The sequence below is a fragment of the Rutilus rutilus genome (assembly GCF_951802725.1).
Source record: "Rutilus rutilus genome assembly, chromosome: 3".
NCBI lineage: Eukaryota > Metazoa > Chordata > Actinopteri > Cypriniformes > Leuciscidae > Rutilus > Rutilus rutilus.
In genome coordinates, this window is record NC_140211.1 from 24,497,813 (window position 1) to 24,521,562 (window position 23,750).

The window sequence follows — 23,750 nt, forward strand, 5'->3', positions numbered from 1 at the left end:
CCTTTGGTTATTTTTTGCTGATACTAGGAAACAGTTTTAGTGTTTCTGTGGAAGTCACAGTGTTCCCATGTACCCAGGAGAATATTTTGAGAATATGGAAAGCAACTGTGATGCACTGTCACCTGCTATACAGGAAAAACGATCACACTGGAAATTCAGGTTCAAATATACTGTCTTTTTTTTTTTTACGTTTATCTTTGTATACTTCCTGGTGAAGAAAGGAAGATGTATAGCAAAATGAGTATGCATCAAATGCAGGGTGCAGACACAGCTATACTTACATTTTATAGTGTAGTTACAAGTACGTAGCCTGTGTGTTCCTTTGCACTTGCAGGAAATGGTTCTCTGGTTGCACAACACTCACTGATGCCCTGGGATTTGACTGGCATAATTACAAGCGCACTGGGCAGTTTCTTCTCCATGGGCTTTTTCTTTGACAAGAAGATCTCTGTTGGAAACCAGATGAGCAAAAATAGCCTGCTAATGATGTTTTTGTGGGCCCTTGTCAAGCAGTGAATGAGAGAAGTCAAGGACTAATGTATGCAGACTTGTACTCGTTGACCGGTACTTACAAACAGTGTGAACAGACTGAGAAGACAGAAACAAAAGCAACGTATATAGGCATCTGTAAAACGCTGCAGCCTTTGTATCTCTACTGCTTTATAGTCACTGTACATTAAATGACGTTACACAGTCCTATGCTTATGCAAAGCTTCTGCAAAAGCTTGCATCACACACAGGGTGGCATTCTGCGAAAGTGAACATGAAGAATAGCATCATTTAGATTTGTTTTAATTACTTGAAAAATTACTTGTTTAATTACGTGTGCTGCGGTTGCCAAACTGTTAATTATTTGTGTGGATGAAATTAATGACGTGTAGCCACAGTTGCCCCAGATCATTCTCTACTCATTAACACAGCCTAAACATTAAGCCCCCATCAATGTAGTTCTTACAAAGGCCGCTGTATTAGATGGGCATGTGTGTCCTACGGTGTCCTATGCCCCTCTGTGTCCCTCATCTTGCTTTGCCATCTGACAAATGCCCCGGCAACTCGGCCCCATTTCCTACTGGCAAGTGCTGGGAACAAATGCGCTATACATTGTTTACAATGTAATTGTGTCCCACAGTTCCGGAAGAAAACAAACAAACAGAGGGAACATAGAGAGCATAAATGGTTGTTTGGCACTGCATGGATGACCAAGTGTCCTTCCTGTTTGCCTGCTGCACTGTCTTATGTGTCTAACATCACGGACATTGCAGTTTATCGTTCTGGCCACATCTGCAGGCCTCAAGCCTCCCTGCAGCAGAAGAATGGAGGTGAGCACTGAGTAGGGATCCCTGGGCATTTTTCAGTAGAGAGGTCTCTTATAGTGTCCTAAATTATTGGCACTGTGACCTTAATTCTTCCCACAAATTAAAGTCTGGATATGGTAAGCAAAGTTCTCATAATCAATGTGTTGGACGCAGGAGAAATTGACAGGAATAAAGATCTGAGCGACTTTGACAAGGGCCAAATTATGGTTTTGGATCTACTTCAGCCTAGTGTATCTGGCCAGCACAAACCTTACCATTTTCCATCCAAGTATGCTCAGTGTTAAGAACTTAGTATGTTGATGTTGGCAAACGTCCTGTTCTGGATTTTAACATCTGCAGCGCTGAGACAGTGTGCAGCACTCCACACTCCTGAGGGGAATTGGCAAGTGAGAACCGTTGCCTGTGGCACACCTGCAAAGGTTTTGAAATGCTAAGCTTTTAAGCAGACTGAAATTTGTTGCTAGCAGGCCAGACACTCACTAACGTTAATCATAATATCAGTTTTACATACAAGTACTTCAAGTACGGCTAAATGTGCTGACAACATTGAAGTGTTAGAGTGGAAAATCTTGCAGCTGTGAAGTAATGCTGGATGGACGTACAGTGTTTATTGATGTAGTGGTGTGTTATTGTTCCCTATTTTGAATGGCACAATATCCTGCCCTTTGTCCTTAACACCCCACCACAACCCAAGGGTTGACTTGTGTGTGAAACATTTTTTGTTTCTTTTCCATTTAAAAAAAAAATAATTTTCCTCTTTGGAATTGGCTGAACTCTTGCCTCAGGACACCACTAGCATTATTAATCTGAACTCTTTCTCAGAATTTTCTTTGCTTTTCTCTCTGCTATGCCAGATTTCTCAACTCTTGGACATACAGTACTTGGGTCCAGTATTTTGTTTAATTTGGTCCTTTTTTGCCACGTTAGCTATCAGTGGCAGTGTAAGGAACAGTAATTGATGGATAGTTGATGCAGATTTGAATCTGTATTGTGTACATGAGCACCACGTCTCAACATGTCAGAGCATATGTCTTGTAAATAATACATAATAATATCATAATGAACATAATATCTTGGAAGTAGTGCTTCATTACATGTTAAGGAAAATTAACATTTATATATATATATATATATATATATATATATATATAATGATTACTGTTGGACTTTCAGTTCATCACAGTAAATAATTTCTTGCTTTGTTTAAAAAAAAGAATTCCCTTAAATAGAGTTGTTCCCTTTTTTTGTTTTGTGTCCTAAACAACGTCCCCGCCCCGGCCATTTAGTTGATGAAACATCTTGAGTTTCCAGAATTGGCTGAACTGTTTCCCCAGGACACCACCAGCATTGTTAATCTTGTCTCTTTCTCAGAATATTCTGAGGGGGAAGAAGATTTGGCAAATGATGCGAGGTCGGAATTGAACTTGCATCACCCATGTGAGCACCACATCTTAACGTATGAAAGCACATGCAGTAACTGCTAGAACATGCTGAGACTTTGAAGTTTATTTTTTTTATTTTTTTTGATGTATTGATTTTTAAAAGTTGGAGTTGGATATATTGTCCTTAACAGCCTTTAGTTTTACATCATAGTCTGGCAAAACCACACATGACAGCTTGTACAGAGGATGAAAACAATGAAAATACTTTAAAAATGAATGAATCCTAGCCACTTCACAATAAGTTGATGGCTGGTAAAATAAATAGTTAATGTATGAGTGTGTTTGCATAAGTTTGATGTATAAGTTTGCACAACAATGAAACAATGAAGCAGACATGTTTGTAAAACTTTTTTTTTTTTTGATAATCACACAAATTGCTGCAGCTGGGACTCGGAGAGAGGCTAAACATACTTTTTCTCTGTTTATTACACAAGTGCCACTCATATTTACACTGTTTACTGGCAGGGACACATTGCATTGTTTAGGAACAAAGTTCTCATCAATTATGGACCAAGCGCTGCTTGGTTAATCACAGGACCCAGTGTGATGTGGTGTGTGACAATGTGTCCCATTTATTCCTTATTATGTTTCAGCTATCAAAGAATGTCCACAATGCTCTTTCCAAAAACAATAAATGCAGTTAATGAGATAAACATGATTACCAATAAATCTTCTGGGATTTTGACCTTGCTACAAAGGCTAAGCTTCTTAACTGTGGGTGTTTTGACCCCGTTCCCCTGCTTTTTGAATGTCTGGATCCTAATTCCATGAAATTAGAGTATGACTTAGCTCTTGGTATGACTTTTACCAGGAACTGAGCCTTTCTGCTCTGGTCAAAAAGCTTTGAAAATCATTATATTGAAAAGTGTAAGGCAATGGCCTATGTCATAAGGGGACACAGATCACTATTTACACAGAGTGTCAAAGATTGAGACTGAAGCCATTGTAGATCTGCTCACATTTGGCTGAATCCTCTGTTCAGTGTCCAGAATCTCTCAAGTAGAGACCATCATAGTCAGTTAGAGTGGCTCTCATCCTATTTTCACTCTTCCCTCTACTGTGTGGCTATTAGTGTTTCAAAACGCATTCCCCAATATTCAGATTAGTGGTTTACCAATATGGGGTTGTCAGTGATTTATTCCTAAATGAAAAGTTAAAAAGTTTGAGGTTAGAAAGATTTTTTTATGTTTCTGAAAGAAGTATCTTATATGCTCACCAAGGCTGCATTTATTTGATCAGAAATACAGTAAAAACAGTAATATTCTGAAATATTATTACAATTTAAAATGATTGTTTTCTATTTTAATGTATTTTAAAACGTAATTTATTCCTGTGATGCAAAGCAAAACATTTTAGCAGCCTTTATTTAGTCTTCTGTTAGATTTTTCTGTAATTTCTACAGTTATTTACTTTAAATCCCCTAGTATTATACTGCTATTTCTTTTTACAGTAAATGACTGTGATTCCCATTGCATCATGGGAATTTTCTGTGACGTCTAACACCACATACAGAGACTTACTTTTTGCCTTACACCGCGTGTCTACAACGCTATAATAGCCAGAGGCTGTCTATATTGGACACATTGAAGCGACCGGACCATTAATACAAAATGCAAACCTTGTCAGAAATAACGCGAGCGCTTGGACTCGGAGAACCGTACGTCCGAAATATAACGGCGCATCACTACACACTGTCTGAGATTTTGTCGTGTCGCGCCGGAGCATGCAGTGTAATATCACTGGGTTCTGACTGTCTTTTGTGTCTGGCCTGGGGAAGAGACGGAATTCACTTCACCGAGAGAGAGAGAGACCAGAAAGCAAGGTAAAAAATAAAAAATAAAATAAAAATTCTGTGTGTGTTGACAGGATTGTGCTCAGTTTAACCTCTATAACGTTAGCCTAACGTTACTCGTCAACATGGTGGTAACAAACTTTACCACGGTAAACTGCGCTAACGTTTCATTTTACAGACTTTGTTAGATTATTGAATTGTCGAGTTTAAATATGCAAACGAGCAACGCTTAGTTTACATTAACAGTAAATTAACTAATGTGAAATTCTGTTTTGGTTGTAGATAATGTTGGCCTACTGATGGGAACCTTTATAGTTTTAGCATTAGTTTATATATATATATATATTTTTTTTTGGGGGGGGAATTTTAATATACTTCCATTTTTGTGTTTAAAGGCAACTGCAACAAAGCGCCAATTGGCGCCAGTGACTTCTAGCAAGATTCCGGAGGTAGGCCATTTGTGATATATTTTGAGATAAGTTTGCTGAAATGATTAGCAATATGTGAAAACTGCTTTGGAGCCACTGGTGCAGACTAGGTAGCTTACAATATCTTATAAAATCTCTATAAAATTGGCTAACTTTATATCAAATAAGTGACCTTTGCATCATGTCTAACTTTATATTTATTACACAGCAAATGAACCAGTCAGAAGATGGACCATTTTCTTTGTTCAGTCTCACCAGATTAAATGTATCCAGGTAAGCACTGCAGTAAAACTCTCACTAATTCATTCATACCAAATCTAGCATTCTAAACTACTTAGGTTTATATTTTTGCATTATTTTGATATTTTATTAGGCAGAAGACTCTCTACCATTGCAGTCCCACCTGAACAGGAAGGTCCTAATATCAGCGCACAGGTGGGTTAACTACTGTAGGAAGGAGAACGATCATCACTCAGTGATTTCTTGCATGTGTCTGACTGTGTATTTGTCTCAAACAGGTACCCCTTCACTGCAGACAAGCTGAAATGGGCTAAAATCATCGATTTCAGTCTTTCTCTCTATGGATCTCAGCATTTTTGGACAGAATTTAGGATTTGTAAGTATTAAAATTTAATCTGGCATAATTTAATTTTGTTATTTTGTATGCTATTTATTGACAAAAGCTTTTACAAATATATATTCTTAAGTTTTTGTGAAAATAATAATAAAAATTTAAAAAAGGAGGTTTAAAATAATTTGACACTAATATTCTCTCTCTCTCTCTCTCTCTCTCTCTCTCTGTGTTTTATATACTGTAGTGTTGGAACCAGGATCTCCTCTGAAGGACAACTGTACATTGAACTGGACAAAAGAGTACATTTGTGTTTGTGGGCACGCATGCAGACCAGGGAACATTCTGATGTTGTCAATCAAGTTCTGAACAGGAACCTATCTTTGGAGAAGTTCATTTATTCGCAAAGGTGGACAAAAACATTGTGTTGGCTTTTTAAAGATTATTTTGATGATGACTTTTACTCCTATGCTGTAGAAAAGATGGAGGAGTAGACAGTCAGACATTGATAATAATAAGAAATGTTTCTTGAGCATCAAAGAGACTTCTTTCAAAAACATTAAAGTGATGCGACGCGTTTTTTAGGCCAAAACATTTTTTGTCACATACAGCAAACATCTCCTCACTATCCGCTAGCGGCCTGTCCCCTGAACACACTGTAAAAAAACGCGGTCTCTCTAGACACCACAGGCTCCACAAACGGCAACAAAAACAAACTGGGCTCACCCGCACCACGAAACATAATAAACAGAGTTCCAGCCAATAACCGACAAGAAGTATTGGAGGTGGGGTTTGGGGGGTTAGTGCGCATACACATGAAGGGGGTGTGGAGGAGAGAGAACAGAGAAGCATGAAGAGGGAAGTTTGAATTATGGCCGACACACGACCAAAGAGACGACGTTCCGATGAACAAAATGCAAAGAAGAGGGACAAGGATAAGGAACGCACAAAGTCCCGAATTTACATCGGAAAAACCTTCGAAAGGTGGCAAGAACTCCGCCGGCAGAAGGGCTTCCAATTAGTTGCTCTGTTTTTGCAGAACAGGTAAATCCATTTTTCTTTCCTAACTGACGTTCATGTTCGCCAAACCAACACAAGGATGTAATTAGCTAGATCTATGCAGTCAGCGTTAACTTTGGTGAATACAACATGTATGTTTCTAGCAGCGATCAATCTCTATTGTAAATGATCAAGCAAATTCACAGTAGGGCGACAATTTGTGTGAACGATTGTTTTCACCCACTGTTTGTTATGAATTTGAATGTTCATTTATAGGCTATTGACAACTTTGACAAAATTTGTTTACGCCGCCGCCGTTGTTTATGCTCACTGGGAAACGCGAAGCTAACTTTATCTATTGCGTCCTTGTATGGGAGCTATAGTTATAACCTCATGGCGAAACGATTTTAAGATAGTGTTTCTCTTTTTCTGCATTCTGTTCTGCAATATATAAAAGCATTTATCTAACTTGGCGACATTACACATTGAATGAAGTATCAGTATAACTTAACTTCGTTTGTAGTGACTATTTTGACTTTCCTTTATGTCGGAAGGGAGGGGAGGGGGGAGGAGACGGGATGAGGAGGAGGGAGGGTCTAGCTAGCCTCCATTTTGTTTGACAACAATTTGAATGTTAACAAGAAGTAACGTCTCCCGGGATCGCTTAGAGCACCTTTAAGACACTTAAATAATTATTTTGGCCACCAGTGTACATGAATCCAACAAATTTTTGTAAATAAGTGAAATTATTTTTAAGGTGGGGTTATGTGTCATGTATTGTGAAAGTAACTGTGTTTTGTCCTGTGTTGGACATTTCCTTTTTGACTGCTTAAAAATGTATTTATATTCTGCAGTTTTATGAATGTAATGGTTGATATTTCATTATAATACTTGTATAAGCTAAACAACCAATGACTCTACATTCATTTTGTCAAATGCTAACATTTTGTTTATGGTTTTATGTATGTTTTTAACAATGTGTGCAGTGAAGTGTACAGCACATAATGTGTTAATTTAACACATTTACACATATTTGTGCTAACCTTTCTGACAGATTTACTTTGTTAAAATCATTAACACAATGAATGAGTTAAAATTAACACAAAAAACGTTATTCCTAAACTCACCCATTCATGTGTAAAAATCACATCATTTCCAGCATTGGCAGACTGTTTATTTTGTGATATATATGAAATGGTTTAAATATTTTTATTTTATTTTGTGATAACTTTGTCTAATTGGTTTGTATGTCAGTAGTACTTATGTAGGATAAAAATAAAATGTATCATATATCAAAATTATGAAATCTAATTTATGTTTAGTACAAAAAAAAAAAAAAAATACAGTAGTGTACTGATTAGCTTCGTTTCGTTACAGTAATGCACTGTATTACACAATTACAGTACCATACTGTAAAACTGAAATACGGTTTGGTACTGTAAATCTTAATTACAGTAAGTTACTGTAAAAAAACCTTGAAAAGTCTAACAGTGTATTATAATGAGAGTTCAAAATGTTTTTCTAGCTCTGTTAAATCTGGCTTGTAAGACTCTGGCTTCATTACACAAACTGACATTTTCAATTAGCATAGCTACAGCCAATTGCTAATTAACACAGCCGAGGTGGGTGGCTGGGTCTCAGAGAGGTCATTTAGCATACACAAAGATCTTTGACCAGCTAAAGGGAGCCATTGTTCATGTTCTCTGACAGGAAATGCAAAAAAGCAGAGGTCAATTATGTAAAAAAAATAAATAAATAAATAAAAAACTTTAATATACTCTAAGAATGATCAGGTGAACAATTTATAGTTTTCCTGTTTTTATTTTTCATATTTGTATAAAATTCACAGTTTAAGTGATTTATTAAGAACAAAATGGCATATAATATGCCAAAAAAATATGACACTGAAAAAACAAAACAAATATAACAAATGCAAACCTATGGAGTAAAATACATTTAAAAAAGGACTTCTGAACCACTTCAGCCCATTGGTCACTTGTCTACAAAAAACAACCAAACAAAAACAAACCCACAATATTCACTTGATGTTGCACTCTGACTATATTTGACCCTGGACTGAAAATAGTAACATTATCATCAGCCTCTCAGTGCAGTACATAAAAAGACAGCTGTGTCAGTTTAATGATCTTACATGCCTTAGTGAAATCAAATCTATTGCACATCATTTGAGGCCTTTTCACACCAAGAATGATAACTATAACAATAACTATATTATCGTCCACTTCTGTTTATTCTAAGCGCACACTGCAGTTATGTCATCTGTCTCTTAAAATGCTCCAGCTCTTTAAAGTTTGGTGAATTCTGATTGGCTGTTATTTTTTTAATCGTTTATCAGCTGGAATATTTTTTCTAAAAGTGAGTCCAGCAATATCATTTCTCTGTGCAATTATCATTAGAGCTATGATTTGGACTCTCGCCCCTTTAGAAATATCTTCATCATTATCGTTATAGTTATTGTCCTTGGTGCGAACGGGCCTCTAAAGTGTGTCCATGGCGAATACCCAGAGTTAATGCATTCTGCAAAATAAAGAAACCATATGTTTTGTATCTATTTGGATTTTGCCTCACCTGAGAACTTGTATTGACTAAATATGGCCTGTGGGCATGACCTCTTCTTTATTATTATCTTAATGATGCTTCAGAGTGTCAACTGCCTTCTGAGCACTGGGTTTACCATAGATCAGTGGTTCTCAACCTGTGGGGCCGGGGGGGGGGGGGGGGGGGGGGGTTGGACTATTATAACTAGGGTTGGGTAACCAGTATGTAACCGGACCGAATCAAAAAGCAGATTTCGGTGCCTCATTTCGGTGCCACTTAAATGCCTCAGCTCGTCAGCTGTCGGTTGAAATATTTGCCATCTGGTTCTCCAAAACGGACATAAGAAGCATCATCACCACATGTGATCGCTAGTTAACCATTCGACGCGTATGATTGATCACACTGATTAGAACGTTCAGATCGCGTGATCATCAACTTCTAAATTCAAATCTGCGTTCGCGCGTTAGTTGGCGCTGAGCCAGAGAGAGACTCGCTCAGCGCTGTCATATATCACAACTATACAGTGTTTTCAACCACATAAAGAATATTTTAGGTTTCAGACTTTTAAATACACATAAGTATACTAACAAAACAATAAATGTATAGTTTGTAAAAATACACAAGCAGGCAATCATTTAAAGTTAGTTTTGTTCCGCGTCATGTTTAGTATGAAAAGTCGATGTCCCTACAACAGACCGGCGTACATCCAATCCCGATGAGCGCTCCTTGTCACAGTTGTAAACATGATGGCGTTCTTCTTCCATGAGGGGTTTCGCGTCACGGCATTTAAGGTGATGCGTTCTAAAATAACGCTCACCTTGTGCAGGACATGCAATAAGTCAGGAGAGGTGTCGTATTTTGCCAGAGAAGGCAAGAATTGCTGAAATTTAAAGCTGGTTTGTTGCAAACGAAGAATACAGACTACTTAGCTGTTATTTGTAGCCTACGGTAACTGTTAATAGCATAATAGCATTTTTTTGTGTGTGTTATTTAGTGTTAAATTATTGTAGTTGGTTAGATGGCTTAGGCTTTATTGTGAATTTGTTAAGTAAATTTGTTGTGTTTTCCATGTAGGCTACTTATTTAAATATATTTAAGGATACTTTAAAAATGTTATATATTGTTCGATTTTAAGATTATTATTATATATATTTTTTCAATAAAAAAGCCGTTCTTTGATGTCATTCACCATAGTTTTGAGGCTCTTAATTTGTAAAAAAAAAAAAAAAAATTAAGTAGGCTATTGGTTCAGGCACCGTTATCGAAAAAAACTCAAAGGATACCCAAGGGGCTGGAGGAGGGGGGGCCCCAACTGCAATGAACCAGCTTTGGGGTAGCCCAGCTTGCAAAAGGTTGAGAACCCCTGCCATAGATGATTTGATGCAACTCAGTGATCCCCTCAAAATATTACACAATGTATACAACAAAACAAGACGAGAAAAGTAATGTATACATAATGGAAACAAATCTCTAAGTAGATCACATTAAGTGGTGCTAAAGGATGTTTTTACACTCTTTACCAGAACTAATCAATAATCTTTGTGAGGCTGTTATTGTTGTTACTGTTATTCATGTTCTCCTTTATGCTGTTGTTATTGTCGTTGAGGCTCAGGCCTTGCTGTTTCCTAAGGCCGCGAGGCATTACCTTCTTCTGTACAAACAGTTTCTGGAGGAACCAGTCGCTGATGCTCAAAGGGAAGTAGCTGCAGATGAAGTACATGAGCGTTAAACCCGGCCCGGCGTAGTATCGCACCTGAGGTTGAGGAGAGAGTAGTGCGTCCACAATGGTGTTGATGACAGGACTCAGATCCTCATTAGCTGTTTTTGCGTAACTCTGGAAGAGTTCCTTTGTCTCCAGCATATATTCTTCCCCATATTCTTCAAGAAGGCTAGATGGCAAGTTCTGGATCAGTTTCTTGTACTCTTTCTCCCAGTACTCTGTGTTACTGCTCTGCCCTGCAAGGTAAGAAAAAGAGCAGAAAGCATGATGCAACGGGCTAACAAAGGTGGGGGACATGGAAAAATCCACACAGAACAGATTGGAGACATAGAAGGGAACGTAAACAGAGGTCTGGGGACACTTTATTAAATATTTATATTGCATTTCCAGACCTGTATTTGGCTGGACTATCTGTTAAGTCGGCGTGTAAAGGAGGACTCAAATGTCAACTCAAAACCTGATGGATCCCTGAGGCTCAGATGTAAATAAACAGCTAAAATGAGAACTTTTTCTCTCAAGATGTGAGAAATATCTGACGGGGCCATTCACTAGGAAAAAGCAGTGCTGTTTTAATTAGCTTGTTTTGTTATGTGTCCGATAACAACACAAAAAGGTATACGTTTAGAAATGGAAGAAATAGATGGTCTTTTAATTAATTTACAGAATGCTACAAACAAGCTAATATATACAAACCAGTTCATTCAACTACTGTAGATGTTAAAAAGGTGGTTGGCCTTGGGCCATGTTACACAATTATAGAACCACTGTGATGAGAATGGCAATATACAGGTAAGTGAATCATCACACTGGAGGCATACAGTTATAACTTGATTTCACATTGTAAAAATGTTAATCACCTGTCTTAAAGGCAGAGGGTAAGATAGTGGAGACTTTGACACCCCATGGCTCCAGCTCATGACGAAGTGTGTTGATAAACAGATTCAGCGCAGCTTTTGAAGCCCCGTATGACGCCAAACAAGGGAAGGGATGCTCACCTGCAGAATTACAAAGAGAAAGAATGATTAAATGACACAGATATCCTAATTACAATTTACAGCACTGCACATCCTTGAACATTTTAATAAGCAGGCTTTAGTTATCACATTACTGTTTAAACCTGCCACATTGGCAGAGAACCAGTACAATGATGAAATGTATACCAAAGGTATAATTGTAGTTTTTTTTCTTTTACAGAGGGATTGTCATTCATTGTTGGTGTAATAAAGATCTGTATTGAACACAGGAAGCCTATGGAGGTTAATTGCAGATTGTGACTGTTTATAAAACATGTGGTTTTGCCTCAAGCCCTTGACATATAAAAGAGCTTCTGTTCAAATCATCGGGAGAATGAACGGGAAGACAAGAGGCCTCCTGTTAGTCCTCAGAAGTAATGACTGTTCATCTCTATTGAGACAGTAGCATCTGCTGCCCATGACAGCTAAACCATTTTGTTTCCTTCTGCACTGATGGGGACATCTTTATTTAAAAGGGCTGTGCGCCAGTGTTTACGGAGAACTCTACTGTGTCCTGCGCCAGGCTGTTACTCATAGTATCACACTGTTTTGGCACAATGGAGGTAAACAAATGGAGACAAAATATGGGGAGTCAGGAAAAGCTAGAAAATATGCTGATTTCTCCTGCTGACTGAATTCCAGCATGAGCTAGCAGAGAGTTGCTCTCTGTTGAGATTGTTAGTGGACACTTGAGAAGAAAAGAAAACAGGTGGATTATAGTTTGGGCTCGGAATAGTGTTTGGTTAGGTGTGATGAAGGCATAAAATAAACATCTGATGGACAGAGATACATTTATAAGCGCTGGCAGCTTTATGTGCATGGCAGAGAGAGAGCGAGAGAGATTCCTAATTAGATTTAGCACTGAAACAAGAACCTAAAAACACTCATAAACATGTCATCATATGTATAATTTAATTTACTCTTTCTTTTCTTTCCCTTTTATTAGTGGTGAAGTCTGAGTAGAGTAACTTAATATGTGCATAAGTGCATTAGCTACACTGGTTCTCACATGTATGTGTATGTGTACCTGAAGGGCTGGAGATAGTCACAATCCGGCCTTTAGCCTGTCTGAGAAGAGGCAGGAAGGTTCTGGTGACATGGAGCGTTCCAAAGAAGTTGACCTCCATGCATCCTCTGTAGTTGGAAATGAGGGAGAGCTCAGCATCCCCAATATTCACACACAATCCAGCGTTATTTACAAGCCCCCACAAATCTAGAGGAAAAAATCATGCCAGAGTATTATTTTGATTTCTTCTCATTTTATTTATGTAAAAATGATGAAAATATACAACCTGATCTCACGGCAATTCGTAACAATTCAACGAGGTGGCTAATTCGTACGAATTCATACGACCTCACTTTTTGATATTAGATTTTTGCTAAATCGTACATATTTTACGAATTGCCCAATTCATATGAATTCATACGAATGACCTACCCCCGACCCCGCCCCTAAACCTATCCATCACGTGGGTTTAGACAAATCGTACAATTTCGTATCGAGTGAGGTCGTACGAATTCATTCGAATTAGCCACCTTTTTATCACTCGTACGAATTCGTACGAATTGGTCGTGAGATAGTGTTGAAATATAAGCCCTGTTTTTTTAACACAATATTTGAAAGCTTCCCAATATAGACTAAGATATTTTCTGTTTTCTGCTGCAATTATGACAAAAATGCTTGTTTTAAAACTTTTTTTTTTATTAACAGACACTGGGAGTATTGAAATATTTAATAAATTAAACACTATTCATTTTGTGTGTGTGTGTGGTTTTTTTTTTTAAATAATTTTAATTTATATGAAGTTAGATTATTTTTAAATACTTGGTTTCACTTTATTTTGATGGTCCCTTTAACACACTGTTGACTATATGTAACGTTGCACCTTCATGTCTACTAACTCTCATTAGAATGTTAGTAGACTGGTAAGGGTTAGGGTTAGAATAAGTTGACATATACTTGCAAAGTTACTTATAGTCAGTAGAATGTCTGTTGGGGGACCATCCCAATAAAATGGTAGCAGATATTAAGCAGTCTACTAATAATCTAATAACTGCTAGTTGCAGGTGCAAGGTGCAGAGTTTCTTATAGTAAACAGAATGTTCAAAGGGGACCATCAAAATAAAGTGTTAACAAATATTTATAATAATTTATTAATTTAAATACTTTTAATCTATCTTGTGGACCACTTGGATGTTTGCATGCTGAGAATCACTGCTCTAAAGTTACGGGAGGAACACTGCATCCATTGTGTTGGTCATCACATTTTCATAACAACACCCATGCTCACCATTGGTCTGTCAGTGTTTAATAGCTGGTTAAATGAGAGGACAGCATGTTTATTCTGAGATAATGGTTATATTCACTCCCATCCTAGATTAGGGAAATTATTTGTAGAATAAGGAAACCAATGCCTTAACCAAGAAGGGAAAGAATCAGGGAGAGGAAAGAATAAAGGAAGCCTGAATCAGCTAGTTAAAAACAATTCACTCTTAAAAATAAAGATTCTTTAATGGGATCTATGATTTTATGAAGAACCTTTAACATTCATGGAACCATTCCCTTACACTTAAGGTTCTTTGTAGTGGAAAAAGTTTATTTGGTTGATTTAAATATTCTTTACACTAAGAAAAAAAAAAAAAGGTTCTGAAAGGAACTATTCACTGAAAGGTTCTTAAGGGAACCCAAAATGGAACCAAATGGTTATTCTATGACATGGCTGCAAAACCCTTCTTCTGGAAACTTTATGTGTAAGAGTTATACAGAAAAAAAAAAAAAATCTACAAAAATGTGAGCAATTAAATATGTCCTCACTTTTCCCTGCTCAGCATCTAAATTGTGGAGACCCCACCCAGGTTTTGAGAAAGGAAGCATGGAATTTTTTTTCTTTTGGTCCATAAGCCACCTGGCGCTGTGGTGTGTGTGATGTTTGAAAATAAAACAGCCCCTTGATGTACTGCCAAATTACTCACCACCCTTCCACCCCATCCCCTCCTATTCCCAACACTATCTCTGAGATTAGACATTTTTGTAGAAAAAAACACACTCATACACTATACACATACACATATACACCCGACTATGCTGAATCGCTTGTAAAATAAATAAACGTTTGACCACTGAGCACGAATGTATTGACTTATTTTACCTACATTAAAGGTAATTCAATGAGGTGCTTTGTTGATAGCATTGTTTCAAGATTGGGTTCAACAGAAATGTTAATGAAAACCACAAGCTGGTTAAAGTTTATTAAGGGTAACCAAAAATCATTGGCAGTTTTAAAAATATAACATTCTTACAGGGGTATTTTAGGTTCACTGAGTTCAAACATGTTGGAGTGAGATTGTGTGTATGTATTTTCTGGCATAGTGCGAAAGTCCTCACCTCTCATGCCAAGTTTGGCCTTGGTGTCAAGGAGGGCTTGCTGTACCTGCTGGGGCTGGGTGATGTCTACCTGCAGGAGGGTAAGGCGTGATGAACAGACTCTGCGCAAGTGCTTGGCTCCCTCCCCGTCCAGGTTCAATACGGTAGCGAACACTTCAAACCCCATTGCATCTAACCACTTTGCTGTAGCGTTACCAAACCCTGAATCACAACCTGCAGAGACAGGGGAGTTAAACATGAATGTTATGCCAATATATTAGAAATCAAAACACTGACTCCTTCTAAATTCTCACATTTTGGCAATATTTGACAGTAATTACACTTAAATGGCATGCTATGCAACACCACAGCAACATTGTTATTACCATAATAGCTGTTTTGGAATCATTTTAGAACACTTCAGCCAGTTTCAGGAAACTTTCTTATGTGAAAAATGATCGAAAACTAGGCACGAAACACCATCAGCATTGGTGACAAGTAATCTCACTACTATGACCTCTGAACATCAATAAAGTTCAGCGAAACCAGAACGGTACAACAGGAAACAAAACAAAAGCACAATTATATAAAGTCATGATCACACATCAAGTTGCATGACAGTGTGATGCATCAATCTCTGAAACATGACTCTTATCTCTTTACTAAATTACACAACTGAAAGAGATATTGAAGTTGGTGTCCTTCAGTTTGAAGACAATGTCCTTACCGTCACAAGGGAGTTTGTGGTTTTGGAGCTGTATTACTAAAATGTTAAAAATGCAAATCAGGACTCAACTAAACAAATCCAGCCATGGTTACAAATGCATGCTCATGACTGATATCTGGGATGCACACACATTTACAGAAGTGGTGGCAGGGAACGACACATTAATAAAAAAATATAACATCCGATCTTTATGAGGGTCATTTGAGTACGGATAATATGTAAACCCATAGGAACTTTACCCCAAAGAAGACAAAAAGGAGAATAACAGCAGACTTTATGTTCTTTTTCTACCCCTGATGTGCATATAGTTCTTGGAAATGAACGGCAGTACACTACAGATTTTGGAAATAAAAGTGACATGAATAGATACACAGACATGAATATTTCTCTCAATGTAAGGTCTACAACATAACTGAACTACTGGATTTTAGAAATGAAAGTTTTCACCTCGAATTTGTGAATGTGTGGCAAACAATTATACACCAGTTATGATAACAGCAGTTACACAAAACCTCAATCTCACCTCTGCATTTTATCTCAAGGTCCTCTGAGGACACACACATATCTGTCAGTGCACTAGCTGGGCTCTTTCTTTGTCAGTGTGTTATCCGTCATAGATACACAAAGTATTCCTCAATAAACACGCCGAGCCTGCAGAAGGGAGGGTCTTGGGATGGGGGAGTTAAAAATACATTAATCAAGACTAACATACTTTAGATTATTATTATTATTATTATCAATTAATGCAACTGTTCAGATTTACCTTCCATTATAACTGTTTATAATCACTCTATTATCATCACTTAAATAAAACGTAGGATGATCTTTTTTAAATATTGCCATTACCCAGATAAGTTATTCCCAGCCAGGCGTACATGTTGCCCAGCAGGTACTAAGAAGGCTCCGGGTAATTCTAATTCTGGTCATTCTAATTCTGTGGTAATGCTGTAGGAACTACATGGAAAAACAATAATACTTTCCATTTGAAATAAATGAGTGAAAGTGAAAAAGAGGATCACACAGGGAAATCTGTGTATTGGTTCTGAATGTTTATCCCAACTTAAGTCAGAACTGCTGTCAAACTAGGCATCCAAATAAGCACCAGTGGGAAGAGAAGAGAGTGCAGACGACAGACTCAACAGACCCAACAACCACAGAGACAGGCATGATCTTCACTTGTAGTAACTGCAACAGAACGATGAATGAAATGTCTTCCAAGAACCGGGCTCTACTGTCACAGCAGGTGCTGTAACTCAACAAATGCCTAGAGACCCCAAGGTGCAGATTCCATTGTCTTTCGAGACAGAAGGATGCCAATGTAAAATGGTGATGTAGCAGAGAGGTCAGTCTGCACTTCATTTGTGCATCTGTGCCAAGTAAATCCTCTCTGAACTCTAGCCCTACGATGCCACACTTAAACCTTGCTTATCCATTTAACCTCTTCACCTGGCTTGAACAACTAAGCATAGCAGGAATGCCACAGGTGCCTCTCCCCTACATTTTTCTCCAAAATATTTACAGTGTACTGTTATGTAACATTGATATGGGTATTATTAGACACCTCGGGTTGAGCATATCTCATCCCACACTCAATTGGTCTGCATTCTGGAGTTGATCCAGGGACATTGGGTAAGGAAAAGGCCTGCCAGAGCCCTGATGAGCCACTTCTGATTCCCCACACACAGATATATGTGACGGCAGTGAAGCCCACATGGTTTGGAGGACAGTCGGTACTGGCAGTGTGTGCTAATCAGTGAGGCAATATGAGGAACTTCCCTGGCTTCAGTGAAAAAGTGTTAAACACAAAACAATGAGGCTAATGGAGAGACAATGAAGCAGAAACCAAGACACACATATAGTGGCCCAAAAACATTTGCGACACTTGATGTCTGAATGTCTTTGCATTAAACACAAAATATCAAAGCAAGTAGTATCTGCAAACAAACAATGCTAGCCATTTTTAAACAGAATATATATATAAAGAAAGAAAGAAAGAATCTAAATACTTTTTTGTTTTAATTTAGCTATTAATGCTAATAAAATGTATAATAAATTTAAGATAATTAAAATGACATCTATACATTTCTAAGTGTAGCTTAAGTGTCTAAATAATATTTGGGACCAAGATAAATGCATCTTTGGCCTCACTCGCTTGTGATTTCACGTGCAAAACCATGCTGATGATAGAAGGGCTAGCGTTCAGATCTCTGAATGGTGTGGGATTAATAGTGCTTCCTCCTGCTGTCCTCAGCATGTAAACACAATGAGTGTGTCTCATGCTACCTGATCAGATTTCCTCACTGCCCTTCATAACACAATCATGCAGACTAATGTCACCTAGTACTTAGTAGTTTATTTAGGGATCCGGATTGACGTCATATACATTTCAAAGAAATGTTGGGGTTCTGAATGAATTATACACTGGTTGATCCTGACAAACAAATCTCCATAACTCAAGTGGGGAGAGTCAAAAGAAGCAAGTGTTAGTGCGGACAGATGAAGAGATGAGAGTGTGTGTTTATTTAACACTAGAAGTTCACACCTTCATGGTGCTAGAACCTGGTGTTAATCACAGCTTAGTTCAGTCATTATGGTTTACTGGGAAATCAAGAAATAGAGCGAGGTAGTAAGATGTGAGTATACAAGTTTCAGCTAGCAATGCAGTCTTTATAGAGTATTATTAAAGTTAAAAGAAATAATTTCCTGAAAAAAAAAAATTATATATATACTCAGAGAACATAAATGTGTGCACCATTCCTTTTTATTGGGCAATTTATGGAAATCCTCCCTAACAATAAGCATGTTTTTATCAAAGAAAGCGGCTTCATTATGTAGGAAGGAAGCATTCTTTGAGCAACAGATGCCTCAGAATAATTATGAGTCAAGATTACAGAAGTTTGCATTCTAATTCTAGTGAACATTACACTTTAATGTTGTTCTCCCATAGCTGGTGATTAACATGTACAAGGTGTACTGGCCTTGCAGTCTATAGAAGTTTTTCCAGCCTGACTCTAGCCAGACTAATGGCTTTAGGTTGCTTAGTCAGCCAATTCTGTAACCTTAACCCCCTGTCTCACAGCAATTCAAGCCCTGAATGTGCCTTTCAGCTGGCTTTGTAAGAGGTTTACAGGTTTTCCACTTTCGCTTGGATTTTGCCATAAGAGTGACTTATAGCTTTGAGAACGGTAATTTAAGAAAATATTCTAATCAAAATGACTCAAAAGTATGATACCATGCAATTATATGCTAGCTCTGGTACAAAAGAAACAAAGACAAGGAAATTAAGAACACTAAAATCAAATCAAGTGGCGTGCTCTGTGCCAACCTCAGAAGCTCACGCTGGTTGTGTGTGCATGTATTAAAGCAAGCAATGAAAGAGGTTGACTGAGTTGATGGTTACCATGCCAATAGACGACAGACAGCTTTGGGGGACTTAAGGAACCCATATGAGTTATTTCTGAGAAACCCACGTCCATCAAACGATTATAAGCTTCCTTGGAGTAACTGATTGAATTTAACACCTTGCCCTGCTAAGTGAATAACAGGCATGCCAGTTAGTTTGCCATGTCAGCTCATGGAGAAAAACTTGACAAGGTCAAAAATTAAATGACATCACTATAAATTATTAATTTTTTTTTTTTACTCATTTAGCTGTTTGCGCACCTGCCAAACATTCACATAAAACATTACATTTTCATTCTGAAAGGCTAATAATATAGTATGCAGGTGTACTAGTGTGATAGATTTTTCATACATACAGTAGTGCATAAGTTACTCAAACTCTTCAGGGTTCATGTACTGCTCTTGTGCTTGTACCTACCATTTTTTTTGTGTGTGGTTTGTCATATAGGAAAAGGTAGAATAGTTAGCAAAGAAAGTTAGCAAGAAATTGTTTGCAAAATAGGTGTTTAGAGTTGCTTTGGGCTTTAAAGGATAAATATAACATATTCCTGAACAGTAAAGGTAAGTGCTCAAATGAAGTACATGGCTACTGAAGGAGCTTATGATCCAGATTAAAAATGAGTTCTAAAACTGCTTAACAGTAAAATAAATCATCACAAAAGTGCCTTTATTCCTCAACTACACAGTGTTGTTGAGATTCTTTTTAAGAGCTGCTTATTGCACATTTCACACATGCACACAGTTTTCATATTGAGCTAATATAATTTTCTATCCCCCATGCCTAAAACTAACCCCCACATAAAACTTTATTCATTTGTAGGATATTAATTTGAACATTATTTTTATGTTTATTAAGATATTTTCTCTTGGGGACAGGGGGCACTACCCCACACAGAGAAAAAGCAACAAGTAGTTTTGAAGCTTGGTGACTGGACAAAAAGTGCTGAGCAATTAGAGCAAAAAAAGGTATGATTTACTCAAAAATGAAAACTCTTGTCATCACTTATTTATCCTCATGTCATTCTAAACCTGTATGACACGAGGGTGAGAAAATTATGACATCATTTTCTTTTTGGGTGAACTACCCTTTAAAGCAATGCACTCAATGCAACTACAGAAGTCTCCAAAGAACACTTAAAGAAACAGTGCACAAAGGTGCAGGTGGAGAAATACAGCTATAATTTGTAAATGAGTTTTAAGTAAACCACCAGGTACAACACAGCAGCTCTTTTATTTGATTTATGGCTTACACTGCATTTATGTTGCATAAGATCATTTAACTTAGAAACAGATTAGTTCAGCCAATTAAGAAAAAGCCAAATAACCTTTGAGTACTCTCATCCAGCAGGACACAATTGACGTTAACACACAACACATAAGAAGGATAACGAAATTAGAACATACCTTACAAATACCACTCAAACTTGGCTTACCTTGAATACAAAGGCACATGACCAATACAATTTGGTTCATACCACATGTTTACCTCATTGCCATAAAATATGGGTCAATACAGTTAGTGATTAATCATCACACTGAGCTGAACATTACACTATCTTTAGCTTGATATGATCTATGGATAGAGAAAGTTGTTATACAAACATAGTACAGAGTGTTCTGGATCAGGACCAAGTCTATACTCAAACACATGCCACAGAAAGTTTTGTGGGGTAAAAGTGAGTCTAATCAGTAAAGTAATTCCTATGGAACTTCCCATATAAGAGCATAGCATGTTCTGACAAGGAGGGTACAAATTTGCCACTCATTCAGTCATAATACAGGTGGAAAACGTTCTAATTTTACCTCTAAAAGTTACTGAATCACTAAATAGAAAAACAACAGCAATCATAATATAATTGTGGCAATTTTGCACAACAGAATCCACCCAGCATGACCTACATTTCTCAGCTGTTTGTACAATCTGTGCTTATCAATTCACATGCATTTTATGTCAATACATAACGATCCTCTCAGTCAGCCATGAATCACAAGAAGAAAACAAAACTGTCATCAAGCACTGAATATAAAAACAGTCTGAACAATGACAAACATGATCACACATTTTATTCTGTAATTTAGTTTCGGTTTAGTTCTTCTTTTTCTTTCTGTTCTTACCTGTGATGAAGACTGCCTTGCCATCAACTGGCAGGGAAGGTTTGGGGGTGGCCCACGTAAAGTACAGCCAGCAGGACACACAGAGGACCAACCTTGCCAGCACAGCGGGCATGCACAGGACACACAGTCTCTCCACCAGCAGAGTGGCACCCAGCCATGCCACCACTGAGGGCATGGCACCAATATGGAATGCCAGAAACTTCTTCACCGCTCCACCAACAAAGATGGACATTACTCCGATGTAAATCCAGAAAGACACTGAACAGTCTTCCATTGTACTAGAGGTGAAAATGCTTTGTACTCTCTCCCTGCCTCTTTTTTTCTTTATTTCTGTCTCTCTTTTACTGATACTGGCACCTTTCCCTCTTTTTCTCTCTCCCTCTCACTTTGTCACTGTCTCTTTCTCAAGTGGGATCACACTTACAAATGAGCAACCATGTGCCTGCTCGGTTCCCTATAATCTCGAGCTCACACACATCTCACACGTTTCAACTCTGAGTAGGCGAGTAAGAGCTAGTGAGCAGATTCGTCTGACTGCATGTGTGTATATATAGTGTACTCTCCAGGAGAGGGGAGGGACTATGCTCAAGCAGATGTAATCAAAGCCCAATAGCCAAAGCTTCGAACCCCCCCCCCCCCCCACACACACACACACATGCATATGTTTGTCTTCTTTCCAACAAAGCATGTGATCTTTTTCACCGTTTTACTAATTTATTTGGCTTCAACAATCCATTGTGAAAACTTTCTTCTGCAAGTTAATAGAATTGTGAGTGAGAAAAGTATTGTCTTTTTTTTAAATACTGCTAAATGGGAACATTACACAATTTAAGACAATTTAAGCTGCTCTGAAACAGTATGTACTGCAAAAATTAAAACTCACTTGACTTGAATTACAGGTGTCAGTGTGACTTTCCCTTTGTGGCTGGTTGTACTACATACGTTGTGCTTCTTTGTGTGCACGTGGTGACTGTCTTTCCTCTGTGATTAATCCATAAAATGTCCCTTTGATGTGTTTTGGCATCAGTGTATATGTGTTATAAGCCCGACAGGTCTAATTTGCTGGTTCTTTCAAAGTTACATTAAACAACATTTTATTCACGGGAATATACAAAAGTAAGCAAAACCAGGACAAAAAGTGCTGCTGGCAAATAAAAAGTAGAGAAGGTGTTTGTATGTGTGTAATGAGGAAAGAAAGTTCTCATTTACAGGGTCATTAACTTTTCTTCTTAGTGCAGATGTTTAGCATATTTTCACAAACTTATGACAAAAAGTCCAAGAAGATACATGTAATATCAACAAAACATTTAAAATATTAAAGATCATATTTACATATAAATCTCCTTTTGGTGACACCTGCAGATTCATGCTTCCCATAGCACACATTGAGAGCTGTATTACAAAGATATCAACAGTACTAAAAATCAAAGCATTAAAAAAAGCATCAAAGAATAAAAAGTAATGAGGAACAGAGGGAGGAAGGTGGACAAACGGTGGATGTGAGGCACCTACGGACATTGACCTCATTCCCTCATCAGGTGTGTTATTTCATCCTGAACCTCATGTCATCATTACCCTATTTCTGTCGTTTACACACATCTTTCTTTAGAACGTGTGTGAAGTAGGTTATAAGCTCTGTTTGTTTCTTTCCATCTCTCTTTCTCTAAATTTCATCCCTCCCTCTGAAGCTATTCACATTGAGTTTGTCTAATTACACATGACAGTACAGTACACAATAAGAAATTACACAGCTCCTCCTTCACCCAGCTCAGACAAAACAAACTCCAAACCCCATTATTCATCTCTAAGCCTTAGTAGTAGTTAAAATATTTCCTGCACATAATTACTTTGGTGCTGTGCTGGACACAGTGTTCCTTGGCCTTGAGGTGAATGACCTTTAGAGGTCACAGAACATATTGCCATTCATCAATATCACCACTGGTCAATCATGTGCCACACACGCTCCACGACATTGCCATATGGTGATCACATCGCATGATACTCATTCTTATGTAAGCCTTTGGCACAAGGACTAACTTTTATCATTTTGATGGGTTCAATGTTTTCCACCTGAGGTCATATAAGAAAATGATTATAGGTACAGAATGCCTAATAAGGTAGTGTTATATTAGTTTATGATTACAAATTGCGTGTGAGTTCTGCACTTTGGATGTGGAAAAAATAGTGTTAATACTTAGGCATAAAGGGGGAAATTAGTTCTAAACATGCACCTGCATGAACAAGTGCAGTGTTGATATGCTTTTACATATCTGAGGTACAAGGCCACAGTAGTAATATTCCT

At 37.7% G+C, this 23,750-nt stretch overlaps 1 protein-coding gene and 1 long non-coding RNA gene across 3 annotated transcripts; one reads left to right on the top strand and one right to left on the bottom strand.

The window, feature by feature from the left end:
• Positions 1 to 5,147: 5,147 nt before the first annotated feature.
• LOC311288148 lies at positions 5,148 to 7,275 on the top strand. Of its 2 annotated transcripts, XR_014626892.1 has the most exons (4): positions 5,148 to 5,251; positions 5,352 to 5,413; positions 5,497 to 5,594; positions 5,797 to 7,275. It is a non-coding gene; the product is annotated as an uncharacterized lncRNA (long non-coding RNA). The 2 variants fall into 2 exon arrangements; XR_014626893.1 differs by having other exon boundaries at positions 5,202 to 5,413.
• A 1,074-nt stretch (positions 7,276 to 8,349) lies between these two features.
• Positions 8,350 to 22,436, bottom strand: hsd11b2 (hydroxysteroid (11-beta) dehydrogenase 2). Its single transcript, XM_084404253.1, has 5 exons — positions 21,449 to 22,436; positions 15,226 to 15,438; positions 12,868 to 13,053; positions 11,685 to 11,822; positions 8,350 to 11,063 (listed from the first exon to the last, which is right to left on the bottom strand). The coding sequence occupies exons 1-5, from the start codon at positions 21,720 to 21,722 to the stop codon at positions 10,633 to 10,635; spliced, it is 1,242 nt and encodes a 413-aa protein (XP_084260379.1). The 5' UTR covers positions 21,723 to 22,436; the 3' UTR covers positions 8,350 to 10,632.
• Between the last annotated feature and the right edge of the window lie 1,314 nt (positions 22,437 to 23,750).

What these genes read in the sequence shown, in the direction of transcription:
- hsd11b2 (XM_084404253.1), bottom strand. Translation starts at nt 21,722, where the DNA reads ATGGAAGACTGTTCAGTGTCTTTCTGGATTTACATCGGAGTAATGTCC. An exon ending in GACTATCTCCAGCCCTTCAG is followed by an intron (nt 11,823 to 12,867) that starts GTACACATACAC and finishes GTAATTCTGCAG; the next exon opens with GTGAGCATCCCTTCCCTTGT. An exon ending in ACCCTCTGCCTTTAAGACAG is followed by an intron (nt 11,064 to 11,684) that starts GTGATTAACATT and finishes CTTACCTTGCAG; the next exon opens with GGCAGAGCAGTAACACAGAG.